Source organism: Erinaceus europaeus, chromosome 5, assembly GCF_950295315.1.
Source record: "Erinaceus europaeus chromosome 5, mEriEur2.1, whole genome shotgun sequence".
Classification (NCBI taxonomy): domain Eukaryota; kingdom Metazoa; phylum Chordata; class Mammalia; order Eulipotyphla; family Erinaceidae; genus Erinaceus; species Erinaceus europaeus.
Window position 1 is genome coordinate 57,428,201 of NC_080166.1, and position 27,168 is coordinate 57,455,368.

The window sequence follows — 27,168 nt, forward strand, 5'->3', positions numbered from 1 at the left end:
CTCATACTCATACTCATACTCATACTCTGTTTCTGGCTGATCTCACTTCACATGATTCCTTCAAGCTTCATCCAAGATGAGGGGAAGAAGGTGAATTCATCATTTTTGATAGCACGTTAGTATTCCATTGGGTATATAGACCACAACTTACTCAACCACTCATCTGTTGTTGGACTGTTGCAAACTTTTTCAAGAATACCTTCATAAATTGAGAATATCTAGTAGATCTTTAGAGCTTTAAACTAATAATAGCTATAATATCTAGTTGTTATATAAGTTTCTTCTTTTTTTTTTTCTCCCAACTCCTTTTATTGGGAAAATAATGGTTTGCAATTTCTTAAAAACAACCTTGGTGGTCTTACTTTCATTATGTCAATATCAAGAGATTCTGGGCCCTAAAACTCTTACCTTCCCTGCTGTTATTCCAATTTGATTCTGATTACACAGAATCAGATAACACTTCATGAAAGAAGAGGGAAAGAAAAAAAAATCTCTAAACCTTATGATTATGGGTGGAGGTGGGTTCCACCTTTAGATATTATGTGAAATATTGTGCCAAAAATTCCACAAGTGTGAAAATATTCTCATGCATATCAGATCATATTTTATTTCTTCCTATCATTTATGAAGTCCAAAATATCAAATAGTATTTAGTATGTATGTTATGTTGATAATTCTGATTCTGTTAAAAAAGAATCCTGGGGAAAAGAATCACACTACATAATTTTTATGGGAGTCAGGCGATAACGCAGCAGGTTAAGCGCAGGTGGCGCAAAGTGCAAGGACCAGGTTCAAGCCCCTGGTCCCCCACCTGCAGGGGGAAAGCTTCATGAGTGGTGAAGCAGGGCTGCAGGCGTCTCTCTGTCTATGTCCCTCTCTATCTCCTCCTTCCCTGTCAATTTCTCTCTGTCTCTACCCAATGATAAATGAATAAATAAATAAATAAAAGCTCAAAACAATAAAATAAAAATTTTAAATTTAAAATAGTAATCAAAGGTCTCAGATGGACATGAATGTTGGCAGGTGTATCCACACGGGATGTTTCTATTTTTTCCTAGTACTGGTAGGGCTCTGGGGAGATGGAGTTCCAGGGCATATTGGTGAAATGGTCTGCCCAGGGAAGTCAGGGTGACATCATAATAGCATTGACAACTTGGTGGCTGGAAAGCATTAAGATATAAAGCAGGACAGATTTTAAAAAATTATTTTATTTATTAATGAGAAAGGTAGGAGGACAGAAAGAGTCAGGCATCACTTGGGTACATGTGCTGCCAGAAACCGAACTTGGGACTTCATGCTTGAGAGTCTAGCACTTTATCCACTGTGCCATCTCCCGGACCACCAGGACAGATTTTTCTTTTTTTGTGATCAGGAACCTATAAGGACACCTCAGCAGTAAACTCCTTTAAATATCACGTATTCAAGAACTTACTCATTGGGACGGGCAGGGGCACTTCCAGTTGAGGGTACACGTCACCATAATCAAGGACCTGGGTTCAAGTCCTCGTTCCCCATCAACAGGGCAAAGCGTCCCAAGTAGTGGAGCGAGGCTACAGGGACTTCTCTTTCTCTCTCCCCTCTCTGACTCCTCCAGCCCTCTCAGTTTCCCTCTGTCCCATCAAGAAAATAAATGAAAAATTTAAAATAGGTGGTCTGGGAGGTGGCACAGTGGATAAAGCATCGGACTCTCAAGCATGAGGTTCTGAGTTCAATCCCTGGCAGCACATGTACCAGAGTGATGTCTGGTTCTTTCTCTCCCTCTCTCTTCATATTTTTCTCATTAACAAATAAATAAAACCTTTAAAAAATTAAAAATAGAACATAAAGATTTTTTTTTCAAATTTCTTTATTGGGGAATTAATGTTTTACATTTGACAGTAAATACAATAGTTTCTACATGTGTAACAGAGGAAGATTTTAACATAGAGAACCATGAATTTGCCCTTGAACAGCTGATAAGTACTTCTGTTGAGAGAGTTTTGAATCCTAATTTATTTTAAGTTTCAGAGACTTGCTGTGTTTCCTTAGTGTAAGCCTGAATTCATCCTGAAAAACAAAACCCAGTTCCTAAGAGCTTACTTGGCACTATATTTAACCTCATCCAGAGATTAAACTGCTCCTATGGCTAGCACCTGTTGGGTGAATTCTAGGTGGGTGGTATCATGGTTCCAAATCTATCTATCTAGACCACAACTTTGGTGAGATTACACAAGGAAATAGATCGGTAGACTCTTAATACCAGAAAATGTGTGGAATTCCCAGCTGATTAAAAATAGCAGAGGGGGGTAAAATGTACCACATTTATTTGAAACGCAGAGACACAAGTGCAAACTTCTTAGACAAAAATGTAAGACATGCGGGAGAGGGGTGTCGGCTTGAAGGCACATTCTCCCTTATTTTAAGATAGACCGTTATGTGTAAGAATCTTTATAAATGCAGAGAGATAAGGAGAGATGATTTTGAGAAGTAGCTACAAACTAAGAACCGGACTCCTTGACCAGGCTAATCAGATTCTGACAGATGTCTGGTTTACATTTTATGCCTCTTCTATTTTCTGTCACTCCTTCTTTGTGTCCTTTCAAATCAATTTTTTTTTTCCTCCCAGCCACAACCCTCAACTTTATTTACCATCACATCATGTTGTTTTGAACTGGCCGATAAAAGAGGATTTCTGGAATGCCTGTTATCCATGTCTATTCCTAGAAGATAGAAGATTAAGTTTCAGTCTCCTTTTAATTCTTTGATTCCATGTTCCACGGTTTTTTTTCTTTTTCTTTTTCTTTTTCTTTTTCTTTTTATTTCTTTCTTTCTTTCTTTCTTTCTTTCTTTCTTGCTTTCTTTCTCCTTCTTCTTCTTCTTCTTCTTCTTCTTCTTCTCCTCCTCCTCCTCCTCCTCCTCCTCCTCCTCCTCCTCCTCCTCCTCCTCCTCCTCCTCCTCCTCCTCCTCCTCCTCCTTCTTCTTCTTTCTTTTAATTCCGGGATGTTTCTTGTTATGGATTTTTATAGGCAATTGTTATTCCACTTTACAGTTTATGATTTTCTGAACAGGGAGGGAGACTACTCCTGATAGTAAAAACTATCTGGAACATTTATCAGTATTCTGCCCTTCACAGTTCATTCTTCTCTTGCTCCACATCTAAAGACTTTATTTAGGTAAGATAAGAAGATGAAGCTCTTTAACCAAATAGGGAAGAGATCAAATATTGGAATGCTCTTAAAGGTTTAATAAAATCTTATAAAGGGCAGCCTGCAGGATTCTAGCACCATGACTCAGAGGAGTGGAATATAGCTAAGTTAGGCCTTTCACATGATCCCCTGCCATTTTCTGAGACTGTTCATCTTCTGGAAAGGGTAGAAAAAAATAGCTTCATGGAGACAAATGCTCTACTATAAATGTAACTCTGATCTCTGGCTAAATATTACATGAAAATCTCTAGCCTTTTTTTACTATTTGAATCTTCATTTAGTTGCGACTTTGGAGGGCAAAGAAATAAGAAATGATTTCTAGTTTTAGGAAAAGAATGTGTAAGCCTTATGCTAGAATAATACACTAATGATTTTTTTAGACATCTGAACAAGCATTTATTTTTCATTTTATTTTAACCTGAGCACTACTCAGCTCTGGCTGATGGTGGTATGGGAGATTGAACCTGGGACTTTTGGAGCCTCAGGCTTGAGAGAGAGTCTCTTTGCATATCCATTATGCTGTATAGCCCCACCCTGAACAGGTTCTTTCAATCTCATTTGCTCTAATATATTTATCTATTCTATCTATATCTATTCACATGTATTTACATGATTCTGTTAAGGCATTTATTTATAAAAATACCTGTATTATATGCATAGAATCCATGTGTGTCATTTATACACACATATGTGCTTAGTAAGTAGTTAAATTTTCTCTATATATATTTTACTTCTCACATAATATGTTGATGTAGGGACTTCTCATTTCCATTTCACAGATAAGAAAACAAAAATTTCCTCAGGGGTCAGGGTGGTTGAGCGCACATGTTACAATGCTCAAGGACCCAGGTTCAAGCCCCTGGGTCGAGTGGTGAAGCAGAGCTGCAGGTGTCTGTCTCTCTCCCTCTGTCTCCTCCTTCCTTTTGATTTCTGGCTGTCTCCAACCAAAGTAAATATAATAATAAATTTATATTTAAAACTCTACTTGTACTTGCAGTATATAAATTGAAAAACTAAAATTAAAAACCCAGCTTTTATGTGTCTGAAAAATTCAAGATGGCCACCAGGAGCAGTGCATTCGTAGTGTAGGCACTGAGCCCCAGTGATAACCCTGGAGGCAAAAAATAATAATAATAAAAATTTCAAACTGCCATTCTTTCCTACTTATTTCTTAAGTTTATTCTTTATCAGCTAAATGGAGGTTGTCTCCTTTGCATCCTCTTGGATGAAACTTGAGTACATCACGTTGAATGAGATAAGCCAAGAAGAAAAGAATGAATATCAAATGATCTCAGTTATTAGGGACAAGGAGGGAGAACACAGAGTGAGACATGGACTAGACATGGGGTATTGCACCAGAGCAAAGGACTCTGGGGAGGGAGGGAGGGCACAGAGTGAGACATGGACTGGACATGGGGTATTGCACCAGAGCAAAGGACGCTGGGGAGGGAGGGAGAGCACAGAGTGAAACATGGACTGGACATGGTGTATTGCACAAAAGCAAAGGACTCTGGGGAGGGAGGAGAGGAAGAAAACTTTGGGGGCCTATTACATAATGAAACTGTGCATATGTCAGTGACTGCACTATAAAGCATTGACCCCCCTCAATAAAAACCAAACAAAACAAAGAAACCATAAGAATAAAGCCAAAACGCTACCTCCCAACTTCACTGACTACCCTCAGTGCAGCTGGCTAGACATGGAAGTGAAAATGGCATCTCAGCTTTGCAGTGACTTGAATTGTCACCCTGTTGAGCTATCTTTTACCTCCTTCCTCCCTGCAAACCTCACAGATCTCAAGACAGGAAGACTAAGAGAGTGCCTGTTCTAATTTCCTGACCCCATGCCTCTACCCAGACTTGCTAAGGCTCTCATCCCTGACTAGATTCTTGTATTCCTTTCCAGTGACTCTAAGAAGTTCTCACAACTTGGTCACTTGAGTCAGTGGGAATTGAATCTCTCACCCTTTGGGAGCCGGGGCGGGGGGAGGGGAGAGTCGGCATCACAGAGCCCAGAGGAAAGTATCAGCAGTGCTTTGATCCCTTCTGATGCTGTAGAAGAGAATATAGTATACCATGATACAAAACTCACCGGCAGCGGCACACCTGGCAAAGCTCACACATTACAGTGCACAAGGACCCGGGTTCTATCTCTGATAGATTCTCCAGTTCTTTATTTATTTATATATTTTGGAGTTCTGTAGCCATTCTTTCTAGAAAGTTGTAGTTTTCTTGTGTTTGGGCACTTAGTATGGTTGTGGCTACTGAGCAAGCGGGTGGTTCTGTGGCTGCAGTACTATATTTCCTTTCTGTTTGTGTCTTGTGAGGGAAGGAGAAGAGATGTAGAATTTGGCTGTATTGATACCTGAGAAGTATGGGTCCTGTACCCTGACTCCTATGGGCTAGCCATGTCGTAGCTCTTTGGACATTCATGCCTGAGGCTCTGAGGTCCCAGGTTCATTCCTGGCACTACCATCAGTCAGAGCTGAGCAGTGCTATAGTCGGTATCTTTCTCTCTCTTACTTATTAGAGTTTTTTTTTTTTAAATAGAAAGTTTGTTTGTTATTTAATACATACTTAGAGCAACACAGATAACTTTTCTAGCCATTGCTTCGGTATATCTTTTTTTTAAAAGATTTTATTTATTTTATTAATGAGAAAAATAGGAGAGAGAGAAAGAGTCAGACATCACTCTTGTACATGTGCTGCCAGGGATTGAACTCAGGACCTCATGCTTGAGAGTCTAGTTTCTTAACCACTGCACCACCTCCTGGACCACTGAGTATATCTTCTTGTGAATTCTTTCTGGTACAGGAACTTATTGTCAGCTAAGTCTCCATCTAACTGCTGAGTCTTGTGGAGATATCTGGTACATGATTCCTCTGAGATCAGGAGTTATGAACCCAGAAGTCCTCACTTCTCTTGAGACTTGTGGTCCGTCCATGGTGTAGCCACCAAGATGGTGCCCAGGGCTGACAAGTAGGCTTTCTTCCCAACTGACCACACTCGCATGCATCCATTTCTGGCTGTGTAGTCTCTTCAGACAAGACTGACAGGTTCTTTTGTTGGATTCCAGTCCTCCTTTAGCTGGGTTTCTTTCTTATTTAAGTCTCAGAGGAATGAATGCAAGGCCTCGCATGAGCTAATACTACTGCTGAGTGGGCTTATCAGTCTTTTTTTTTTTTCACTCCATATTTTAGAGATAGAAGAGAGATACAGAAAAGCATAGAGACAGGGAGGAGTACGCCAACATCACCATCCATGTACCTCTTCTAGTTCCATCCATGACACCCCTGTATGGCTGGGGCCCTCCCTACCCAGTGCCCTGTGAATCTCCAAGCCCTTACCTACCTTTCTTCTTTTCAGAAGGTTTTCCTTCCTTCTGTCTTCACCACCTTCCATTGTTCTCATCTTAAGAGAAGTCAGTGAAACTAATTTCTCTCTCTTGGCATTAATATCCTCGTTTCAGGTGTGTTTCTGTGTTCCACACTGCTCGTATCCCTCAAACTTCACTGTTTGAATTTACTTAGTCTCCTCTTGGTTCTACTACTTCTTTCCAGTGGTAGAGTTCTGTTGCTCACTGTGTTTCTCTTCACTGCCTGCCTGCCTCTTTCTTCTCTTCTATCAGGTACAAGGAGAAATAGGCTTTCACTTGTTTTCCCTCTATCCTTCCCCAATAGTGCCCTCTGCTTCTCTCAGATGCAAACGACACTGGTGAGTGGATATTATGAGTCATGCAACACACTTCCTACTTTCCAGGGACTTAAAGTCTTCACAGATGAATTTATTCATGACATCAAAATTATTCCTGATAAAATAAGTAAACAAACATATGGAGAGAAATTGAGCAAATAATCCCTATGTGCCTAGAAACCAAACTGAGGGAGGAAAGAGGGATCAAGTAAAGAGTGTAAAACAACCTAGTAACTTTGAAATTAGTTGTCTAGATCATATTCAATCACCAGTTCCTTATAAAGGGTTGACTCAAATTTCAGGCCAGTTGCTCTCCTCTTCAAAATGACTTTGTGTCTTGGCAAGGTAATGGGAACTGAAAAGATGAGATACATTTTCCCCCCAAATATTAGACGTGGGGGCACAATGAGTAAACCAATTTTAAGGATTAATTACATGAGTATATACCATCTGTAATAAGCACTTACTCTGTCAGTTCACTGGTTCACTGAAATCCTGGTAGAGGATTTGTTTCTGAGGATGAAATTACACCAATGTGCACGCACACACACACACATATTATATTGAGGTCGATGGTTTACAGTGAAGTCTTTGGTACATAGGCACAACCTCTCATCTCCCCATGATAGGTATCTGGGAATCAGTCGCTCTCCCTACCTAGGCCCTTATTTCCCATCATGCACCAGTACCCTAGCTTCTCTTCATCCCATTCCTTCCCCACCCCACCACAGAGTCCTTTGCTTTGATGTAACACAGCAAACCCAGTCCAAGTTCTCCCCTTTGTTTTCCATTACTGTTCTTTTTATTTCCATTCTACCTGTGAGTGAGATCATTCAATATTGATTGTTCTCTTCCTGACTTATCTCATGTAACGTTAAGCCCTTCAAGTTTTTTAGTTTGCAAAAGGAGGTGTCCTCTACATTTTAACACTTAGTGTATATAGACCATGACTTTCTCAGCCACTCATCTGTCCTGGGGCATCTGGGTTGCTTCCAAGTTTGGGCTATTACAAAGTGTGTGGCTATCGAAATAGGTGTATACCTATGTTCCTCTTTCTTAGTAATCATTAAATGACAACACCGGTGTACTTCCTCTTACCATTCAAATAAAAGACAGTATAGAGATATCTATGCTCTGGTCTTTTGGGCAACATTTTTCAAATTGTAGATCATTGGCCACTAATGGGTCCTGGAGTTCATTTAAAAGATAATATATATATTATATAAATATATATATTTATTTAAAGAAATTAAACAAACAAATAAACAAATGGGGCCAGGTCAAGGCACACTTGATTAACTGCACACATTTTAAGCTCAAGGAGTAAGTTCAAGCCCCTGGTTCCCACCTGCACAAGTGGTGAAGCAGGGCTGCAGGTGTGTCCGTCCTTGCCTCTCCTTCTCCCTATCTTCCCCTCCCCTCTCAATTTCTCTCTGTCTCTATCCAGCAAATAAATAAAGAAAATTTTAATAAAACAAAATGGGACATAGCTTCACAGTGACTTCAATTTTAATAAGCATACAGATGAAACATTTTTTTCATTATATTAGCAAGTGGGCTTTGGGTTGTGATAGTCAATGTATTCCTTATAACTAAGTCCTGGCCAACTTTTAGAGAATGTTTTACTATTGTACATTCAAATAGTTTGAATTAAAAGTGAAGCCAGGGTACAAAACAGAGTATAAAATCCAATTTGGATTTTGGTTTCTTCTTTGGCATCAGATTTGTAAAATAGCAGGAAAAATAAAACTAATTCTAGTAAATTGGACTGATGGCACGGTTACTGTTTGTAATTACTCTACATTTTATTATTTATTTACTTATGATCAACAAGTCCATTGGGTAAGAGGGCTATATAATTCTGCACAGTTCCCACCACCAGAGTTCCGTGTCCCATCCCCTCCACTGGAAGCTTCTCGATTCTTTATCCCTCTGGGAGGATGGACCAAAATTCTTTATGGGGTACAAAAGGTGGGAGGTCTGCCTTCTGTAATTGCTTCTCCCCCTGGAACATTTACATTTATAAAAGATTTTAGTTCAAAGAACAGTGTTAGCATAGCATGGCAAATAAGGTGGTATTTTAGGACTTTGTAGTTCTAGGACCATTTAAATGGGAAATGCTTTAGAATGTCTCAGGTCTTATAAAAATAGAAATTATGAGAAAATGGTGTGTATAATGTATCAAAGTAAAAGATAATCTTTAACCAAAATAAAAAAAAAAACATTAGAAGCCTTTTTTATTTTTAAGTATTTCTCAGATGAGGAGGGTAGTTTTGTTAATTGTATTGCATAAGAGTTATCAAAGGAATTTCCTTTTATTATGACTTTTTTTTTCTGTTTAAAAAGTGTAGCACAGGGAGTCAGGAGGTAGCACATAAGTTCAAGGACCTGCAGAAGGATCCTGGTTTGAGCCCCCGGCTTCCTACCTGCAGGGGAGTCGCTTTACAAGCAGTGAAGCAGGTCTGCAGGTGTCTATCTTTCTCTCACACTCTCTGTCTTCCCCTCCTCTCTCCATTTCTCTCTGTCATACCCAACAACAACGACATCAATAACCACAACAATAATAACTACAATAATAAAAAAACAACTAAGGGCAACAAAAGGGAAAATAAATAAATAAATATTAAAAGTGTAGCACAGAATCAATAATCATGGTTACATTTATGGAAGCACTTGTTATTAAATAAGTAAAGGCTATTATTTTCTTAAGTGATGTCTACTAACACTGTCGAAACACTAATTTTATTTACAGTAAATCTCCTAGCGTTGGAGAGAAATCATCTTACTTTCTTTAAAAGGCGTATCATGGGGGCTGAGTGATGGCACACCAGGTTAAATGCACAGAGTATGAAGTGCAAGGACCCTATCTAGGATCCTGGTTCGAGCCCCCCACCCCCCACTTGCAGGGAGGATGCTTCTTGTGTGACAAAGTAGGCATCCAGGTGTCTCTTTCTCTCTCCCTCGCTATTTCCCTCTCCTCTCTCAAATTCTCTCTCTCCTATCCAATAGAATGGGAAAATAAATCAAGAAACAAAATAGAATGTCTATCACTGCTATGAAATGATAGTGTCACGATTACAATGGCTGAAGGCATAGCTCACTTGGATAGTGCAGCTGCTATGTAATGGACACAACCCAAGTTCCAGCCCTGCCTCCACCTCAGTGGAGAAAGCTTCTGTGCTGTGCCCCCCTTCCCATATTTACATGTTTAATTTGAAAGGACAGAAATTGAGAGAAGGGAATATAGAGATGGAGAGAGAGAGAGAGGAGGAGGAAAGAGTCAAAGAGAGAGGGAGTCCAGCTGTAGTGCAGCGGGTTGACCACACGTGGTGCAAAGTACAAGGACCAGTGTAAGGATCCCAGTTCGAGCTCCCGGCTCCCCACCTGCAGGGGAGTCGCTTCACAGGCAGTGAAGCAGGTCTGCAGGTCTGTCTTTCTCTCCCCCTCTCTGTCTTCCCCTCCTCTCTCCATTTCTCTCTGTCCGATCCAACAACGACGAGATCAATAACAATAACAGTAACTACAATAATAAAACAATAAGAGCGACAAAAGGGAATAAATAAATAATTAAAAAAATTTTTTAAAAGAGTGAAAGAGAGAGAGACTTGCAACACTGCTTCACCTTTTGTGAAACTGGTTCTCCCTGTAGGTGGGAATTAGGGGATTGAACTTGGTCCTTGTACATGCTAACATGTTCACTCAACCAGGTGCAGCATTACCCTGCCCCTCTGTCTCTACCTCAAAAAAAAAAAAGACACCCCAGTGAAGAAAAAAATGAGACTCTTATGGCAAACATTTTAAAATATTCAATTCACGAGACCTGGTTAAGTGCATATGTTACAGTGTGCAAGGGTTCAAGCCCCTGGTCCCCACCTGCAGGGGGAAAGCCCCAGATCAAATCAATGGGTTTTATAGTTAACAATATTTTTATTTATTTATTTATTTATTTATAATTTTTATTTAAGAAAGGATAAATTAACAAAACCATAGGGTAGGAGGGGTACAACTCCACACAATTCCCACCACCAAATCTCCATATCCCATCCCCTCCCCTGATAGCTTTCCCATTCTCTATCCCTCTGGGAGCATGGACCCAGGGTCACTGTGGGTTGCAGAAGGTGGAAGGTCTGGCTTCTGTAATTGCTTCCCCACTGAACATGGACATTGACTGGTCGGTCCATACTCCCAGTCTGCCTTTCCCTTTCCCTAGTAGGGTGGGTCTCTGGGGAAGCGGAGCTCCAGGACATATTGGTGGGGTCTTCAGTCCAGGGAAGCCTGGCCGGCATCCTGATGGCATCTGGTACCTGGTGGCTAAAAAGAGAGTTAACATACAAAGCCAAACAAATTGTTGAGCAATCATGGACCCAAAGGTTGGAATAGTGGTGAGGAAGTGTTAGGGGGTACTCACTGCAAACTCTAGTGTACTTCTGCTTTCAGGTATATATTTTGCACTGGTTTATGGATATGAGAGAGAACATATGCTCTCTCTCACAGAACCTGGTCTATATCTAGGTTTTGGGACTTTGTTAGAAAGTGAACCACCTGGGATGGAATTAGAGAATACTATGAAAGGAAAGGTCTCACCCGAGTAATGAAGCTGAAGGGTTGTCATTCCACACGTGAAGTCTCTGGACACAGTCTGAGCTGAAGCATGTTGAGGTGGCAATCGTTGTGTTGATTAGGTTGCGATCAGCACATGCAATATTGTTTGATATGGATTGGGAGAGGCATGCGGGAAAGTGGGCCCTATCCAAGGGTTCCAGGACTGGGGGAAATATAGGCTCTATAGTGGAGATGTGAGGTTCTTGCTGTCTTAGGGTTCAAAAAGACAATGGATAGTTAATGTTATCATCACATTATTTGGTAATTGGGTTAACTTTGAAAAGTCCTTTTGTTAGGGTTTGCTGTATAGTACCCAGTATCTTGTATATAGCTGTGCCATTGGATGCTTCTGATCTACTTGGTTTAGGCTTTTGAGAGAGTCTGCATATCAAATACACAGCCTATATATTAAAAAGACTCAATCTGTGTTTTAAAAACTTCGAGACATACAATTAATTTTTCCCCCTCTCATATTAATTAACTAGTGATTTATATGACTACACTTTACTAGGAGTGTACATAAACACCATTCCCACCACCAAAAGACTGTGTCCCATCCTACCCACCACTGTCCCAGGAAGCTGCATGTCTACCCCTCACCACAGGGTTTTTACTTTGGTGCCCAGCGATTATTTTTTTAATCCCCTAGCAAAATAATTATCATAAAACTTACTTACTTTGAAAGGAATCAGTATCAAAATATCTTGGGGCTGGAGAGGCAGCTCACTGAGTAGGGTCCTTGCTTTGCTGCATGTGTCATCCTGGGCCCAGCCCCGGGACCACAAAGGAGAAACTTTGTGACTGAAGGAAACTGAAGGAGACTTCAGCGCTGTGCAGCTTTTTCCTTTCTAAATGAAGTGAGAGAAACAGAGATGTGTCATCAAACTTGTGCAGGTCCGGGTTCCAGTTATAAATGATTGAATGAATGAGGGGTGGGGAGACAGCATAATATTTATGTGAAAAGACTGTCATGCCTGGGGCTACAAGGTCCCAGGTTCAGTCCCCAGCTGAGCAGTGCTCTGGTAAAACAAACATAAAGATGGAAAATAAATAAATAATTGGAGGACCTAGTGGGGGTTGTATTATTATGCAGAAATATTATGCATGGACAAACTACTGTATTTCATTGTCTTGTCGACTGTAAACCATAAATCCCCCAGTAAAGACATTAAAAAAGAGACAATAAATAAATAACAGCTTAAAATAATATTTTTCTCAGGGATAATGCATGCATGTAGTTTGGCAGTCCTCTTTTTTAAATTAAAAAAAACAACTATCTGGTTGGCTATTACTACATTGGTACAGAATCACATTTTAAAAGGAATGTAAATTGGTTTCTTTCATAAAGACAAATTTTTGAATTTCTTTTCCCTTTTTAGTTACTTTAAGAGACGCTGTGACCTTGCTGTACAACTAAACTAGAGAGGAAGTTGACTGCTTCAAATGTCTACATGTGTATTTTTATGTTGTTGTTGAGAATTTAATAAGACAGAAAAAAAATGTTGCCAAGTACTAACTTTAAAATTCCATTTAGAATTTCATGATTTGGGAGTCGGGCTGTAGTACAGCAGGCTAAGCGCAGGTGGCGCAAAGCACAAAGACCGGCATAAGGATCCCAGTTCGAACCCCGGCTCCCCACCTGCAGGGGAGTCGCTTCACAGGCGGTGAAGCAGGTCTGCAGGTGTCTGTCTTTCTCTCCTCCTCTCTGTCTTCCCCTCCCTCTCTCCATTTCTCTCTGTCCTATCCAACAACAACAACAACAATAATAACTACAACAATAAAACAACAAGGGCAACAAAAGGGAAAAAATAAATAAAATAAATATAAAAAAAAGAATTTCATGATTTATGGTATGAGGGAGGCGGGGAGAGAGAGAAAGAGAGAGAATGAGAGGGAAGGGGAGGAAGGGAGAGGGGGAGGAAGGAAAGAGAGAAAGAGAAAACTGGGGCAATGATTCATAAAGAATTGGCACTTCTAGGCTGGGGTCAATAGCATAATGGATATGCAAAGAGACTCTCATGCCTGAGGCTCCCAAGTCCCAAGTTCAATCCCCTGTACTGCCATGAGCTAGAGCTGAGCAGTGCTCTGAGGAAAAAAAAAAAGGCACTTTCTAGTTACCTATACTTGTAAAAATAAATAAATCTTAGCTATTTAACTCCATAGAAAATTGAGATAAACTTGTGAATCAATACAGGATTTTCTCTTCAAAGTTTGCTTTCATCCAACTTAAGAGCCAATTACTTCCATTGGAACTATTTAAAAGCCATGCTCACTTACACTTTAAAGACAAATCTATGTTTCATCACAGTATTGTGTAACTGGACAAATACAAATACAGTCTTAAAAACAAAGACTTGCTGTAGTTTAAGACATATTTAATTTCTTTCTTCAGGCAGCAAAAGCCCCCACCCCCACCCCCTACCTTATCCTTTGGTATCCTTATCAGACATTGTTAGTTGAATCTCAGTTACCTATCTCCTAATATATATATTTTTTTGCCTCCAGGGTTATTGCTGGGGCTCGGTGTCTGCACCATGAATCCACTGCTACTGGAGGCCTTCCCCCTGCCCTTTTGTTGCCCTTGTTGTTGTAGCCTTGTTGTGGTTATTACTGTTGTTGTTGATGTCATTCATTGTTGGATAGGACAGAGAGAAGTGGAGAGAGGAAGGGAAGTCAGAGAGGAGGAGAAAAAGACAAGACACCTGCAGACCTGCTTCACTGCCTGTGAAGTGATTCCCCTGCAGGTGGGGAGCTGGGGTTCAAACCGGGATCCTTACTCCGGTCCTTGTGCTTTGCGCCAGGTGTGCTTAAACCCGCTGTGTTACTGCCCGACCGCCTATCTCCTAATATTTTAAGATTTCTACAAGCAACAAACAGTCTCTCTGCCTTCATAGATGCTTTCCTTGAGGCTTATTTGTGAAGCTCAAAATCTGCTTTTGCTTTTGCGTTAAGTAGGTGGACTGCTTATCTCAGGCCTGCATGAATTCCTTGTTAAGTACCAAGCCGGGGACAATACAAGCTCTATGTTCTGTTGGTGTAATTAGCTGAAATAATTCTCATTTAACTGCGAAAGATCTCTAGTATGGCATGAATGTCAAGTATTCACTCCTCTCCTCCTCTCTGCTTTCGCTCTAGTTCTTTGACGTGTCTGAGATATAACCCTCTAAACTGCTGTTTCATTGCTTCTCACATTGCAGATTGAGAATGTTGATGTCTGCCTTAGTTTTCTAGCTGCCAGAGGAGTCAATGTTCAAGGTCTGTCTGCTGAAGGTAAGTGGAGGCCCACGGGGCACAAATGCTCTCTGTGCTTATATGAGATTCTTCTTTGGGGCCAGGCAGTGGGGCACCCCGTTGGTTGAATGTACATGTTTCCATGTGCTGGGACCCAGGTTCAAGCCCCTACAGTGGGGAAAGCTTCACAAGTGGTGAGGCAAGGCTTCATGTATTTCTCCTTTTCTCTCTGTAACCCCCTTCTACTCTCCATTTCTCTCTGTCCTATCAAAAGACAGAGAGAGATAGAGTAAGAGAGAGAGAAAGAGAGAGAGAGAAGGAGAGAGAGATTCTTCCTGGTACCAGAATACTAGAAACAGTAATGCAGGAGTTATTAATACATGACTTAATTATTTAGATGTGTTCCCTGTTTTCTCAATACTATTCTTCAAGGGGCTGGGAGACAGCATAATGGTTATGAAAAAAGACTTTCATGCCTGAGGCTCCAAGGTCCTGGGTTCAATCCCCAGCCCCACCATAAGCCAGAGCTGAGTAGTGCTCTGGTCTCTCTTTCCTCTCTCTGTATCTCTCATTAAAACAAATAACATGTTTTTTTTTTTTAAATACTATTCTTCACATGACTGAGTATCCAAGAGAAGAGGGTTTTATTTATTTATTTATTTTTTATAAAGCCTTTGTGCTGTCACCAGTGTATGTTGTCTTTAAATTCTAAAGCAGATGGGTAGGATGGACAGATAGGGTCACAAAACAGACAGGTGGATGGGGAAAATGTAGTATCACAAATCATTTAAGTATTTATCCATCATGTTTTCAAATATGACTAAGTCGACAGTGTTTGTATAACTTTTGCTAAGTTGAAATAAGTCACAAGAATTTAAGTCATTATTATCGATAGCATTACTAACATATACGCAAAGGCTCCAAAATGATTAATGCTTTAAAGATGATTAGTATAATTGAAATGTAGAAAAATGGGAACCTGGTTAAGTGCACACACCACAGTGCACACAGACCCAGGTTCAAGTCCCTGGTCCCCACCTGCAGGGGGGAAGCTTCACGAGTGGTGAAACAGGGCTGCAGGTGTCTCTCTGTCTCTATCCCTACCTTCCCTTCTGCTCTCAATTTCTCTCTATCTCTATTCAATAATAAATAAATAAAAATATTTTCAATGGGAAAGAATCAAGCTGGTTCTATCATTTTTCCCTCCTGAACTTCTTTCTTTTTCCACATATGACAAAAGTTTCTCATAATTTGCCAGAAGTGAGAAAAGTTGTCTTTTCTCAAGAAAACAACAGTGTGGGGAGTCTGGCAGTAGTGCAGCGGGTTAAGCTCACATGGTGCAAAGCACAAGGCCCAGCATAAGGATCCCGGTTCCAGCCCCCGGCTCCCCACCTGCAGGATAGTCGATTCACAGGCGGTGAAGCAGGTCTGCAGGTGTCTGTCTTTCTCTCCCCCTCTCTGTCTTCCCCTCCTCTCTCCATTTCTCTCTGTCCGATCCAACAATGAAGACAACAATAATAACTACAACAATAAAACAACAAGGGCAACAAAAGGGAAAATAAATAAATATTAAAAAATAAAAAGAAAACTACAGTGCGTTGCTGTTGTCCTCTCACATGTGATTCAGTTGATGCATAATTTCTTCTTAGTATTTGTCATTCTAAATAAAAATGTCAGCTTCTTGAATATGTGATAGAAGGTGTTTGCCTATCTGGATTCTTAATGAATTGACTTTTCTCAATGAGATGTTTTGATTCAGCATATTTTAAAGGACACTTTTGAAATTGTCAAAGATCCTTTTTAAAAGCTAGTTGTTAAGATTTTGAAATAGCAGAAACAATTTACTTGCACCAGCAATGATGCTATTTAGAATAGTTATAGAAAATCCACTCAACACCACAGGATGCTGAGAAAAATCAGGTTGATTCATGTTTATGTGACCATCAATTTGATTTGAAAAGCTTTTTACTACAGGTATTGGAAATATTATGTTGAATATAGGCAGTATGGTGGCCTCCCCCCACCCCTATTTGTTAGAGACAGAGTGAAATTGAGAAGGAGGGGGGATAGAGGGAGAGAGAGACAAGACACCTGCAGCATTGATTCAACACTCATGAAACACTTCCTCTGCTAGTGAGGGCCGAGATCCTGAACTAAGGCTTTGCACATGGTAACTAGTATGCAGCGGTAGACTAGATGTACCACTGCCTGCCGCACGCGCATGCGCCCCCCTCCCCCCAGCTATTTCCCAGGCCCTTCCATATCTTTTAATTGGTTAGGAAGACACAGGAGGCATTTGCTTAATCAAATCCATCATACGTTCCAGACTGGAGGGGAAAAAGTGCCTGCCTTATGATGTCTTATTAAGTCAAGTCTTCTTTAATGGAAAATAAATCAATGAATAAAAGCATGTGTAAGTAGATCATTGGTGCATAAGGTGGACTGTCAAGTACTATATCCATTTACTGCCATGAGGTGTACCCACGTCATCATTTTTTTTTTTTGTAATTCCATTGTGTTGCCCTTGTTTTATTGTCGTAGTTATTGTATTGTTGTTGTTGTTGTTGTCGTTGTTGGATAGGACAGAGAGAAATGGAGAGAGGAGGGGAAGACAGAGAGGGGGAGAGAAAGATAGACACCTGAAGACCTGCTTCACCGTCTGTGAAGCGACTCCCCTGCAGGTGGGGAGCCAGGGGCTCGAACTGGGTTCCTTATGCTGGTCCTTGTGCTTTGCGCCACGTGTGCTCAACCCACTGCGCTACCTGCCCGACTCCCTATGCCATCGGTTTCAACATAGACTGCAGGGGCAGAATTGAATAGCGTGCCTTTTTCCAGCCCATAGTCAGCCCCACGCTGCACACAGCTGGGTGGTGCTAGTGGGCCAAGCAGGGAACTTGATGCAATCATCAGCCCAAGACAGAAAAAAACAAACCAAAATAAACAAACAAACAAAAAAAACCTGTCCATTTATTTCCCTGAGACGCTAACTCCAGAAAAATTGTAGTTCCGGGCCAGCCACGAAGATCTCTACTAGAATAAGCTTTGTTCTCTCTGCCTTCACTTCCTCCTCTCTCCTCCCTGCGCAGTTTGGAAAGAACCAGCCTGGCTCAGACATTCAGATCCATCCGAATGAGTGACAGAGAGAACCCATCTCTGTTCCTGTCTTAACCACCAGTGCCTGAGAGATTTGGGCTCTGCAGTTTCACTTGGACAAAACAGACTCTGTTTCCGTGATCTTGTTTTTTTTTTTGTTTTGTTTTGTTTTGTTTGTTTGTTTTTGTTTTGTTTTGGTACAGAAATCAGAAATGGAAACTTAAAAGCCATCCTAGGGCTGTTTTTCAGTCTGTCCCGCTACAAGCAGCAGCAGTGCCACCAACAACAGTATCACCAGTCTCTGCTCCACCACAGAGTCCCTCCTGTCCATCCCCAACCGGAAGCCAACCAGGCCAAAGCCCAGCAAGATATGCAGTCCAGGTAAGAGCCAAGGCCCAGGCCTCAGGTCCCACTAACACATGTGGTCTGTCTTCCTTGCAGTGAATGACCTGTTTGTGAGTCAGAGAAACACTGGTGGTGGTACTTGGGTTGTTCCACTCATGCGACTTCCTTTTGATGAGAGATGAACAATGTTTCTTACCTTGTAGGTGAAATTTTTTGTTTTGTTTTGTTTTGTTTCACATCTTAAAGAAGTAATCATGGGGCCAGGCGTTGGCATACCTGTTTAAGTGTCCACATGCTAGTGCACAAGGGCCTGGGTTCAAGCTCCTGCTCCCCACCTGCAAGTGGTGAAGCAGGGCTGCAGGTGTCTCTCTGTCTCTCCATTTATCTCCCTTCCCCCCTCTCAATTTATCCCTGTCTCTATCCAACAATAAATAAATAAATATATCTTTAAAAAGAAGAAGTAGTGATTTGTTTGATAGGACACACAAACTTTCATAGGGGAGGGGAGAGAGAAGGGAGGGAGAGAAAAAGAGAGACACCCTACAACTCTGCTTGTGAAGCTTCCTGCCTGCAGGTGGGGACCAGGGGTTTGAACCCGGATCCCTGCACATTGTACCATGTATGCTCAACCAGGTGTGCCACAGCCCAGGCCCTGTTGTTTTTCTTTCTAAAGAGGACTGTGGTATACTTCCGTGTCTGTGGAATGTCTTTCAAGTGATGTGGCTTTTACAAATTCCTGTTTAGAAAATGTGCTACTGAACATCTTGTCCCTGGTTGTGCTGTTATCTTCTGTTGGTGTTTGTCCCGTAGATTAAATCTATCAAGACTTGCAGGTCTGTGAAGTCTATGCATGTGAGTGTTGGGGAACTCTGTCTTCAGCATAAGGCTGTGCATGTATTTATACCTGTGTATTTACATGCACACACGTGTTTTGTTTGACTTCAGTCGGTTGAGCATGTAGACATAGTCTGGGATATTGAAAAATGGTATCTTCCTTCACCTTTATTACAAATATGTATTTTTATATTATTGGATAGAGGCAAGAAGAAATCCAGAGGGGAAGGGGAGATAGAGAGCAAGAGAGTGACACCAGCAGCACTGCTTCACCACTTGTGAACCCCTACCCCCACAGATGGGGACTGGTGGCTTGAACCTGGGTCCTTGCTCATGGCGACTTATGACTTGTGACTTGTGTACTGTGGCAGGAACACCACCACCTCAACTCCCTTCTCTCTTCTCTTGCTGCTTTTTCTCCATTTTCTATTCTAAGGAACACCAGAGAAGCAGGGTCAGTAAGAACCATGAGAAAGAGTTGGAGTGTGAGGGGGCTGGATGTTTGGGGTTAAGGGCACATCTTCCTATGTATAAAGACTCACATTCCAGCCCCTGCTCCCCATCTGCAGAGGGAACACTACAGCAGTGAAGCAAGTCTACAGGTGTCTGCCTTTCTCTCTCCCTTTCTGTCTTCCCTCTCTCTGTTTCTCTCTGTCCTATCAAAAAAACAAACAAAAAAAACAAACAAAAAACAGGGAGACAGGCAGTAGCACAGTGGGTTAAGTGCACATGGCGCAAAGCACAAGGACCAGCACAAAGATCCCGGTTCAAGCCCCTGGCTCCCCACCTGCAGGGGAGTCGCTTCACAAGCGGTGAAGCAGGTCTGCAGGTGTCTATCTTTTTCTCCCCCTCTCTGTCTTCCCTTCCTCTCTCCATTTCTCTCTGTCCTATCCAACAAAGAAGACAACAATAATAACTACAATAATAAAAAAAAATGGGCAACAAAAAGGGACAATGAATAAAGAAATATTTTTCAAAAAAACGGTTAGAAAAGAAAATAAAATCAATGAACATGAGATTGCTGGAGAAAAAAAATTAAATCACGATAGCACACAAATAATTAGATTATCAAAATAAATAAGCAAAAGAGCTGAAGTGTGCAAAGTCAGTTTATTCGACAGTGAAGCCTGGTGAGACCAGTTTGAGAGTTCTCTTACTGAAAAAACTGCCTGAAACCCCAATGGTGGAATCTTTCCTTGGACAAAGTCTCAAGCCTGCTTTGAGCACCTTTCAACTAGCTGAGGCAGACCCCGCCAATCACCTAGGATCGTCTCCTCTCCTTGGGTCAGCTGCTGGGGCCCATAACCTCACCCACAGAATACGTCTGTGGCTGTGTCAGGGTGAGTGAGTAACTGCATCAGTCTGGCTGGGGCATGCAAAATAGTTCGCTTGGGCTTTGCCATGTACAGGCTCTAGGTTCAAGTCTAGCCCCCATCACAGTGGAGGAAGTCTTTGTGCTGTGGTCTGTGTGTGTCTCTCTCTCTTCTCTGTCTTTCTGTCCCTGCTCCCTCTTGAATTTTAGAGAGAGAGAGGGAGAGGAAGAAATCTATCTCTCTCTTTCTCCATCTCATTCTCTCTCTCTCTCTCTCTCTCTCTCTCTATATATATATATATATATATATATATATATATATATATATATATATATATGTCTACACACACACAGACACTAGGTAGATAGACAAGGCCTTAACCTAACCCAGGTCGACACACCTAAAAGTGATCACAGGATGAGATTAAGTTTGGTTCCAGGTCAATACTCAGGACTCAGTAGTAATCTCTGCTGAATAACTATCACTGTAAGCCTTTTTCTTTTCTTTTTTTCTTTTTTTTATTTATAAGCAGGAAACATTGACAAAACCATAGGATAAGAGGGGTACAGCTTTGCACAATTCCCACCACCAGATCTCCGTATACCATTCCCTTCCCTGATAGCTTTCCTGTTCTTTAACCCTCTGGGAGTATGGACCCAGGGTCATTGTGGGATGCAGAAGGTGGAAGGTCTGGCTTCTGTAATTGCTTCCCCACTGAACATGGGTGTTGTAAGGCTTTTTCATAAGGAAGAAAGCTGTCTCATATAAAGAGTTCTTCACCCTCTTAAAAGTATGTACACATCTCAAAAACTGTGTCAGTATTTTTCTCCTCCTGTCAGAAACCAAGCCTTCTTCTGAAGGACAACTCTACAATAGTTTCACTCACGTGTGGGACATAGACCATTGAGTATACAAAAGTGACAACAAAATGTTGATCTGTTTTCAAGACTGTGGGAAGACGATCTTGGTTATCTATGGGGGTGGGGGTGGGGACACAGACCTTTGGTGCTGGGAGTGGTTGGGAAAAAAAATAAAGAATTACGAAAATCTTTAAAAATAAAAGAGGGAGGGAGAAAATAACTTGAAAAGAAAAAGAAAAGTCAAGGCTGAGACCTGAGTTTGTTTTTGCTACTTTCTGTTGACTCAAAAAAAAAAAAATCAGCTTGAAAATGTATTCACAAGCAAACCTCAAAACACACACACACACACACACTCAGATACACTTAATGTTTTATGGTCCAGCCAAAAAACAACACAAAACTCTTATCCTTCTGCTCCCCCCTCCAGCCCCCCAGGGTTATCACTGGGGCTCAGTGCCTGTACTAAGAATCCACTGCTCCTGGAGGCCATTTTTCACAGTTTTGTTGCCCTTGTTGTTATTATTATTGTTATTGCTGTTGTTGGATAAGACAGTGAGAAATGGATAGAGGAGGGGAAGACAGAAACGGGGAGAGAAAGATAGACACCTGCAGACCTGCTTCACCGCCTGTGATGTGACTCCCCTGCAGGTGGAGAGCCCTTGGCTAGAACTGGGATCCTTACACCGGTCCTTGTGCTTTGCGCCACAGGCGCTTAACCCGCTACACTTAATACTGGGCCCTCCATTTACTTTTTTGTGGTACCAGAGTCTTGTGTTGCTGCTGTTTCACTACTCTTTTTTTTTTTTTTATTTCTTTAGTTTTATTTTAACCAGACACTGCCTATAGCTCTGGTTTATGGTGGGGGCGGGGATTGAAAAAAGCCTAGGGCATTGGAGCCTCTGGCATGAGAGTCTTTTTGTATCACCATTACACTAGCTCCCCAGCCTCGTTGCTGTTGTTTTTATTTGGGGGGGGGGGCAGAAGGAGAGACACCACCCATGGGAGCTTCCCTTGGTGTTCTGATTCTTCCAGGTGGAGTGGGGTTTACACCCAGGTCACCTCAGTGGCTAAATGATATTTGGGTCCCAGAATCCTCTTATCTCTCTCTCTCTTCAACCTTCATGTAAACTAATCGTTTTGTGATTAAAAACAGATGAAAGTGTGCCAGTAGTCAAAGTGAACAGTTTAATCTATGGTGTAGTTATTTTTGGATATGCTTAAGACTGGAGAGGGAAAAAAAGTGAGCTGGGAGGTGGCTAACCTGGTTGAGCACACACGTTACCATACACAAGGACCCAGGTTCAAGTCCCTTTCTGGGGAGAATTCTTCCACAGGTCATAAAGCAGGGCTGCAGATGTCTCTCTGTCTTTATCCCTCTCTATCTTTCCTTCTTCTTCTCAATTTTTCTCTGTCTCTATCCAATAAATAAACAAATGATTTTTAGAAAATATTTATTTATTTATTTATTTATTTATTCCCTTTTGTTGCCCTTGTTGTTTTATTGTTGCCGTTGTTGTTGGATAGGGCAGAGAGAAATGGAGAGAGGAGGGGAAGACAGAGAGAGAGAGAGAAAGACAGACACCTACAGACCTGCTTCACCGCCTGTGAAGCGACTCCCCTGCAGGTGGGGAGCTGGGGGCTCGAACCGGGATCCTTATGCCAGTCCTTGCACTTCATGCCACAAACAAATAATATATATTAAATATTTATTTTTATTTATTTATTCCTTTTTGTTGCCCTTGTTGTTTTATTGTTGTAGTTATTATTGTTGTCATTGTTGTTGGATAGGACAGAGAGAAATGGAGAGGGGAGGGGGAAGACAGAGAGAGAGAGAGAGAAAGATAGACACCTGCAGACCTGTTTCACCACTTGTGAAGTGACACCCCTGCAGGTGGGGAGCCAGGGCTTGAACCAGGATCCTTATGCGGGTCCTTGTGCTTAGTGCCACCTGCGCTTAACCCGCTGCGCTACAGCCCGACTCCCACAAATGATATATTTTTTTTAACTAAGGAAGCAAATATATTTATTTGAACTTTTATCTGCGGGGATGGGGGCATAGTTGGTGGAAAGAGGTCTAGGTTTTAAAAAGTGCCAGAAATAATATTTTCTAGAATTTGGTTTAAGCCATTTGAATGGTCAAGAAACAAGAATATAGGGTTATATAAGGATATATTTTAATTTTTTAAATGTTTATTTATTTATTCCTTTTGTTGCTCTTGTTTTATTGTTGTTGTTATCATTGCTGTCATTGTTGTTGGATAGGGCAGAGAGAAATGGAGAGAGGAGGGGAAGACAGAGAGGGGGAGAGAAAGATAGACACCTGCAGACCTGCTTCACTGCTTTTGAAGCCACTCCCCTGCAGTTGGGGAGCCAGGGCTCAGACCCTGGGATCCTTATGCCAGTCCTTGTGCTTCGTGCCAGGAACAAATGATTTTTTAAAAACTAAGGAAGCAAATATATTTATTTGAACTTTCATCTGCGGGGGTGGGGGGGTATAGTTGGTGGAAAGAGGTCTAGGTTTTGAAAAGTGCCAGAAATAATATTTTCTAGAATTTGGTTTAAGCCATTTGAATGGTCAAGGAACAAGAATATATATATATAATTTTTTAACTTTATTTTATTTGACTAAATCATTTAAGAAAAATCCTAGTTAGACTAAAAAGAAAAAAATAGTTATGTCACAGGCTCATGGAGTGAAATAATACTATATATATATATATATATATATATATATATATATATATATATCTCATATTTATATCAAGAACATTGACTCTGGCTATGAGATGGAATATCATTTGTCCTTATTCCACCCAGCTCAGTTTCTGTTTCTGCCATGTGGAATTCCAGGCCTAGAATTTCTCAGTACTTCTGACTCCTTGGGAGAGGTCTTGTCCTCTGCCCTTCTTGTTACAAAGCTGCAGTATATTTTTAAAAGATAAAGCTTTATGTCATGGGCACACTAAGTCTACACCACTGAGGGAGGATTGCCTTAATTATTCCCTGAAGGAGTATTTTCACCAGTGTCCTTTCAAACTAAGACAGGAACTTAAGAGTCCTGGCATGAAAGGACTCAACTGTTCATTTGCTTAGGTTTATTGAAGGTTGTAAAGAATATCCTGTTTCAGAAATTAATATTGCCTTTTGTATGTCTTCATTTGTTTTTGTACATCAGGGTAGAATAAGTCGGAAATTGTGCAGACTTGGCATGTAAAATCAATGCATCTAATCATCTTTGAAAGGAATAGACGTATCAGATATAAGAAGATAGGGATTCGGGCGGTAGTGCAGCGGGTTAAGCACACATGGCGCAAAGTGCAAGGACCGGTGTAAAGATCCCAGTTCGAGCCCCTGACTCCCCACCTGCAGGGGATTCGCTTCACAGGCGGTGAAGCAGGTCTTCAGGTGTCTATCTTTCTCCCCCCACCTCTGTCTTCCCCTCCTGTCTTCATTTCTCTCTGTCCTATCCAACAATGTCTATAACAGCAACAATAATAACTACAACAATAAAAAAGAAGATAATGTAGAAACATTCTCAATGACACATTTATCTTAATTTGTTTGAGATGTGTATCACAAATGATAATTTATGAGGCTTTTCTATTGATTACAAAGCTGTTTTCCCAAATAAGCCTCTTTGATGACCAGCTGTTCCTTTTTTTTTTTTTGCTTTGCCTTGCGTCTGACCAAGGTTCAAGCCCAGCCCTTACCATACTGAAAGAAGCCCCCCCCCAAAAAAAAAAAAAAACCCACCAAATGTGGAAGAAACCATTTCAGTTCAGTGAGTGCTGTTGTTTCATTTAGTTTGTTTATTTAAAATAAATTTACAAGGGGGACAGGTAATGGCGCACCTGGTTGAGTGCTCACATTACAGTGCACAAGAACCCAGGTTTGAGTCTCCTGGTTCCCACCTGCAGGGGGAAAGCTTCACAAATGGTGAAGCATGGCTGCAGGTGTCTCTATGTCTCTCTCCCTCTCTTATCTATCCCCCTTCTCTCTAAATTTCTCTATGTCCTATCAAATACAATTAATAAAGTTAAAACATTTTTGAAAAGATTAAACACCTTCCTCTATTTGTTACATAATGTTAACTGTCATGGTTGTGTGTATTTAATACAGATGCAAAACTGGGCCTTTCTGTTGCTCCTGCTTTTCCTTTTATTTGTCTTGCAAACAATATACAGAAAAAGGGGCCGGGTGGTGGCTCACCTGGTTGAGCGCGCACAAGTTACAGTGCTCAAGGACCTGGGTTCAAGCCCAGGTCCCCACCTGCAGGTGGAAAGCTTTGCAAGTGATGAAGGAGGGCTGCAGGTATCTCTCTGTCTCTCTCCATCTCTTTTATCCCCTTCCTCTCTCAATTTCTGGCTGTATCTATTCAATAAATAAATAACTATAATAAGAAGAATTAAAAAGAGAGAACTATGTACAGAATTCATTTTAGGAAAATTAAAATTCCTTTCCTCTTTTTTAGAAACTGTATATTTTCTTTTTTTTCTTTTTTATTTATTTTTTTCCCCTTTTGTTGCCGTTGTTGTTTTTCATTGTTGTTCTAACTGATGTCATTGTTGTTGGATAGGACAGAGAGAAATGGAGAGAGGAGGGGAAGACAGAGAGGGGGGAGAGAAAGATAGACACCTGCAGACCTGCTTTACCGCTTGTGAAGCGACTCCCCTGCAGGTGGGGAGCCGGGGGCTGGAACCGGGATCCTTATGCCGGTCCTTGTGCTTTGCGCCATGTGCGCTTAACCCGCTGCGCTACCGCCTGACTCCCTATATTTTCTCTTTTCATCTTCACAACAGTCCTATGAAGTCCAGTGATTAGTATACAGATGAACACATTGAGGTTTGGAGGCTGAAAGTTGTTTTAGAGACAAGTCCAAATCCAAGTGCTTAACTACACTGCAGAGATCAAAACTCAACTTCTGTGGCCAGGGAATGTCTCAACTGGTAGCACTTTGTCCTTGTCACTGGTAGAGTAAATTTTCTAAGAAATATCTCCTAAGGCAATACCGTGAAAGAGGCAGAATGGAAATTGATTGCTTTTTCCCTCTTTTCCTTTTTCTTTTTCTTTCTCTAAATCACTTTTCTGGGGGGAGGACACCCATAGTGATTGATGGTGCTTTAGCTTCTGTGTGAAATATGCTCAAGTATGGTGGTTTGCATTCGGTAGTTAAAGCAGGAAGGCGGACTTAGTTCCTTTCCCACCATTATGCACCAGAGACTTGTTTTTCTTGGGATTTATCTGGCTGCACATGAAGTGTGAAGGCAAAAGTAAATGTCTGAGAGAATAAATTTTATTCCCTAAAACCCTGAAAATGAGGGGATTTTTCTTAAAATATATGGATTTAGCTTAATTTCCCACAGTTTAGTAAATAACTTTCTTAACCTATCATTAAGTCATGGGTCAATTTTATCAATTCACAAACACTGATTATTGAATCTCATGATTAATTGTATTGATTTTAAAAAAATTTTTATGTATAAAAAGGAAACACTGACAAAGACCATAGGATAAGAGCGGTACAACTATACACAATTCCCACCATCAGAACTCTGTATCCCATCCCCTCCACTGATAGCTTTCTTAGTCTTTTTTTAAAAATTTTATTTAATTATTTGTTTAAGAAAGGAAACATTAACAAAACCTTAGGATAGGAGGGGTACAACTCCACACAGTTTCCACCACTCGATCTCCATATCCCACCCCCTCCCCTGATAGCTTTCCCATTCTCTATCCCTCTGGGAGTATGGACCCAGGGTCATTGTGGGGTGCAGAAGGTGGAAGGTCTGGCTTCTGTAATTGCTTCCCAGCTGAACATGGGCATTGACTGGTCTATCCATACTCCCAGTCTGCCTCTCTCTTTCCCTAGTAAGGTGGATCTTTGGGGAAGCGGAGCTCCAGGACACATTGGTGGGGTTGTCAGTCCAGGGAAGTCTGATTTCTTATTCTTTAAGCCTCTGGGAGCATGGACCCAGGGACACTGTGGGGTGCAGAAGGTGGAGGGTCTGACTTC

At 41.2% G+C, this 27,168-nt stretch overlaps 1 protein-coding gene across 6 annotated transcripts in view; it reads left to right on the top strand.

Moving 5' to 3' along the window:
* Positions 1-27,168, top strand: part of NAV3 (neuron navigator 3) — a 666,403-nt gene that overhangs the window by 365,202 nt on the left and 274,033 nt on the right. For all 6 annotated transcript variants that reach the window (XM_060191355.1, XM_060191352.1, XM_060191353.1 and 3 more), the window contains 2 exons: positions 14,677-14,749; positions 18,007-18,184. In XM_060191355.1, the coding sequence (XP_060047338.1) occupies positions 14,677-14,749; positions 18,007-18,184 (251 nt within the window). The remainder of the gene's footprint in view (positions 1-14,676; positions 14,750-18,006; positions 18,185-27,168) is intronic.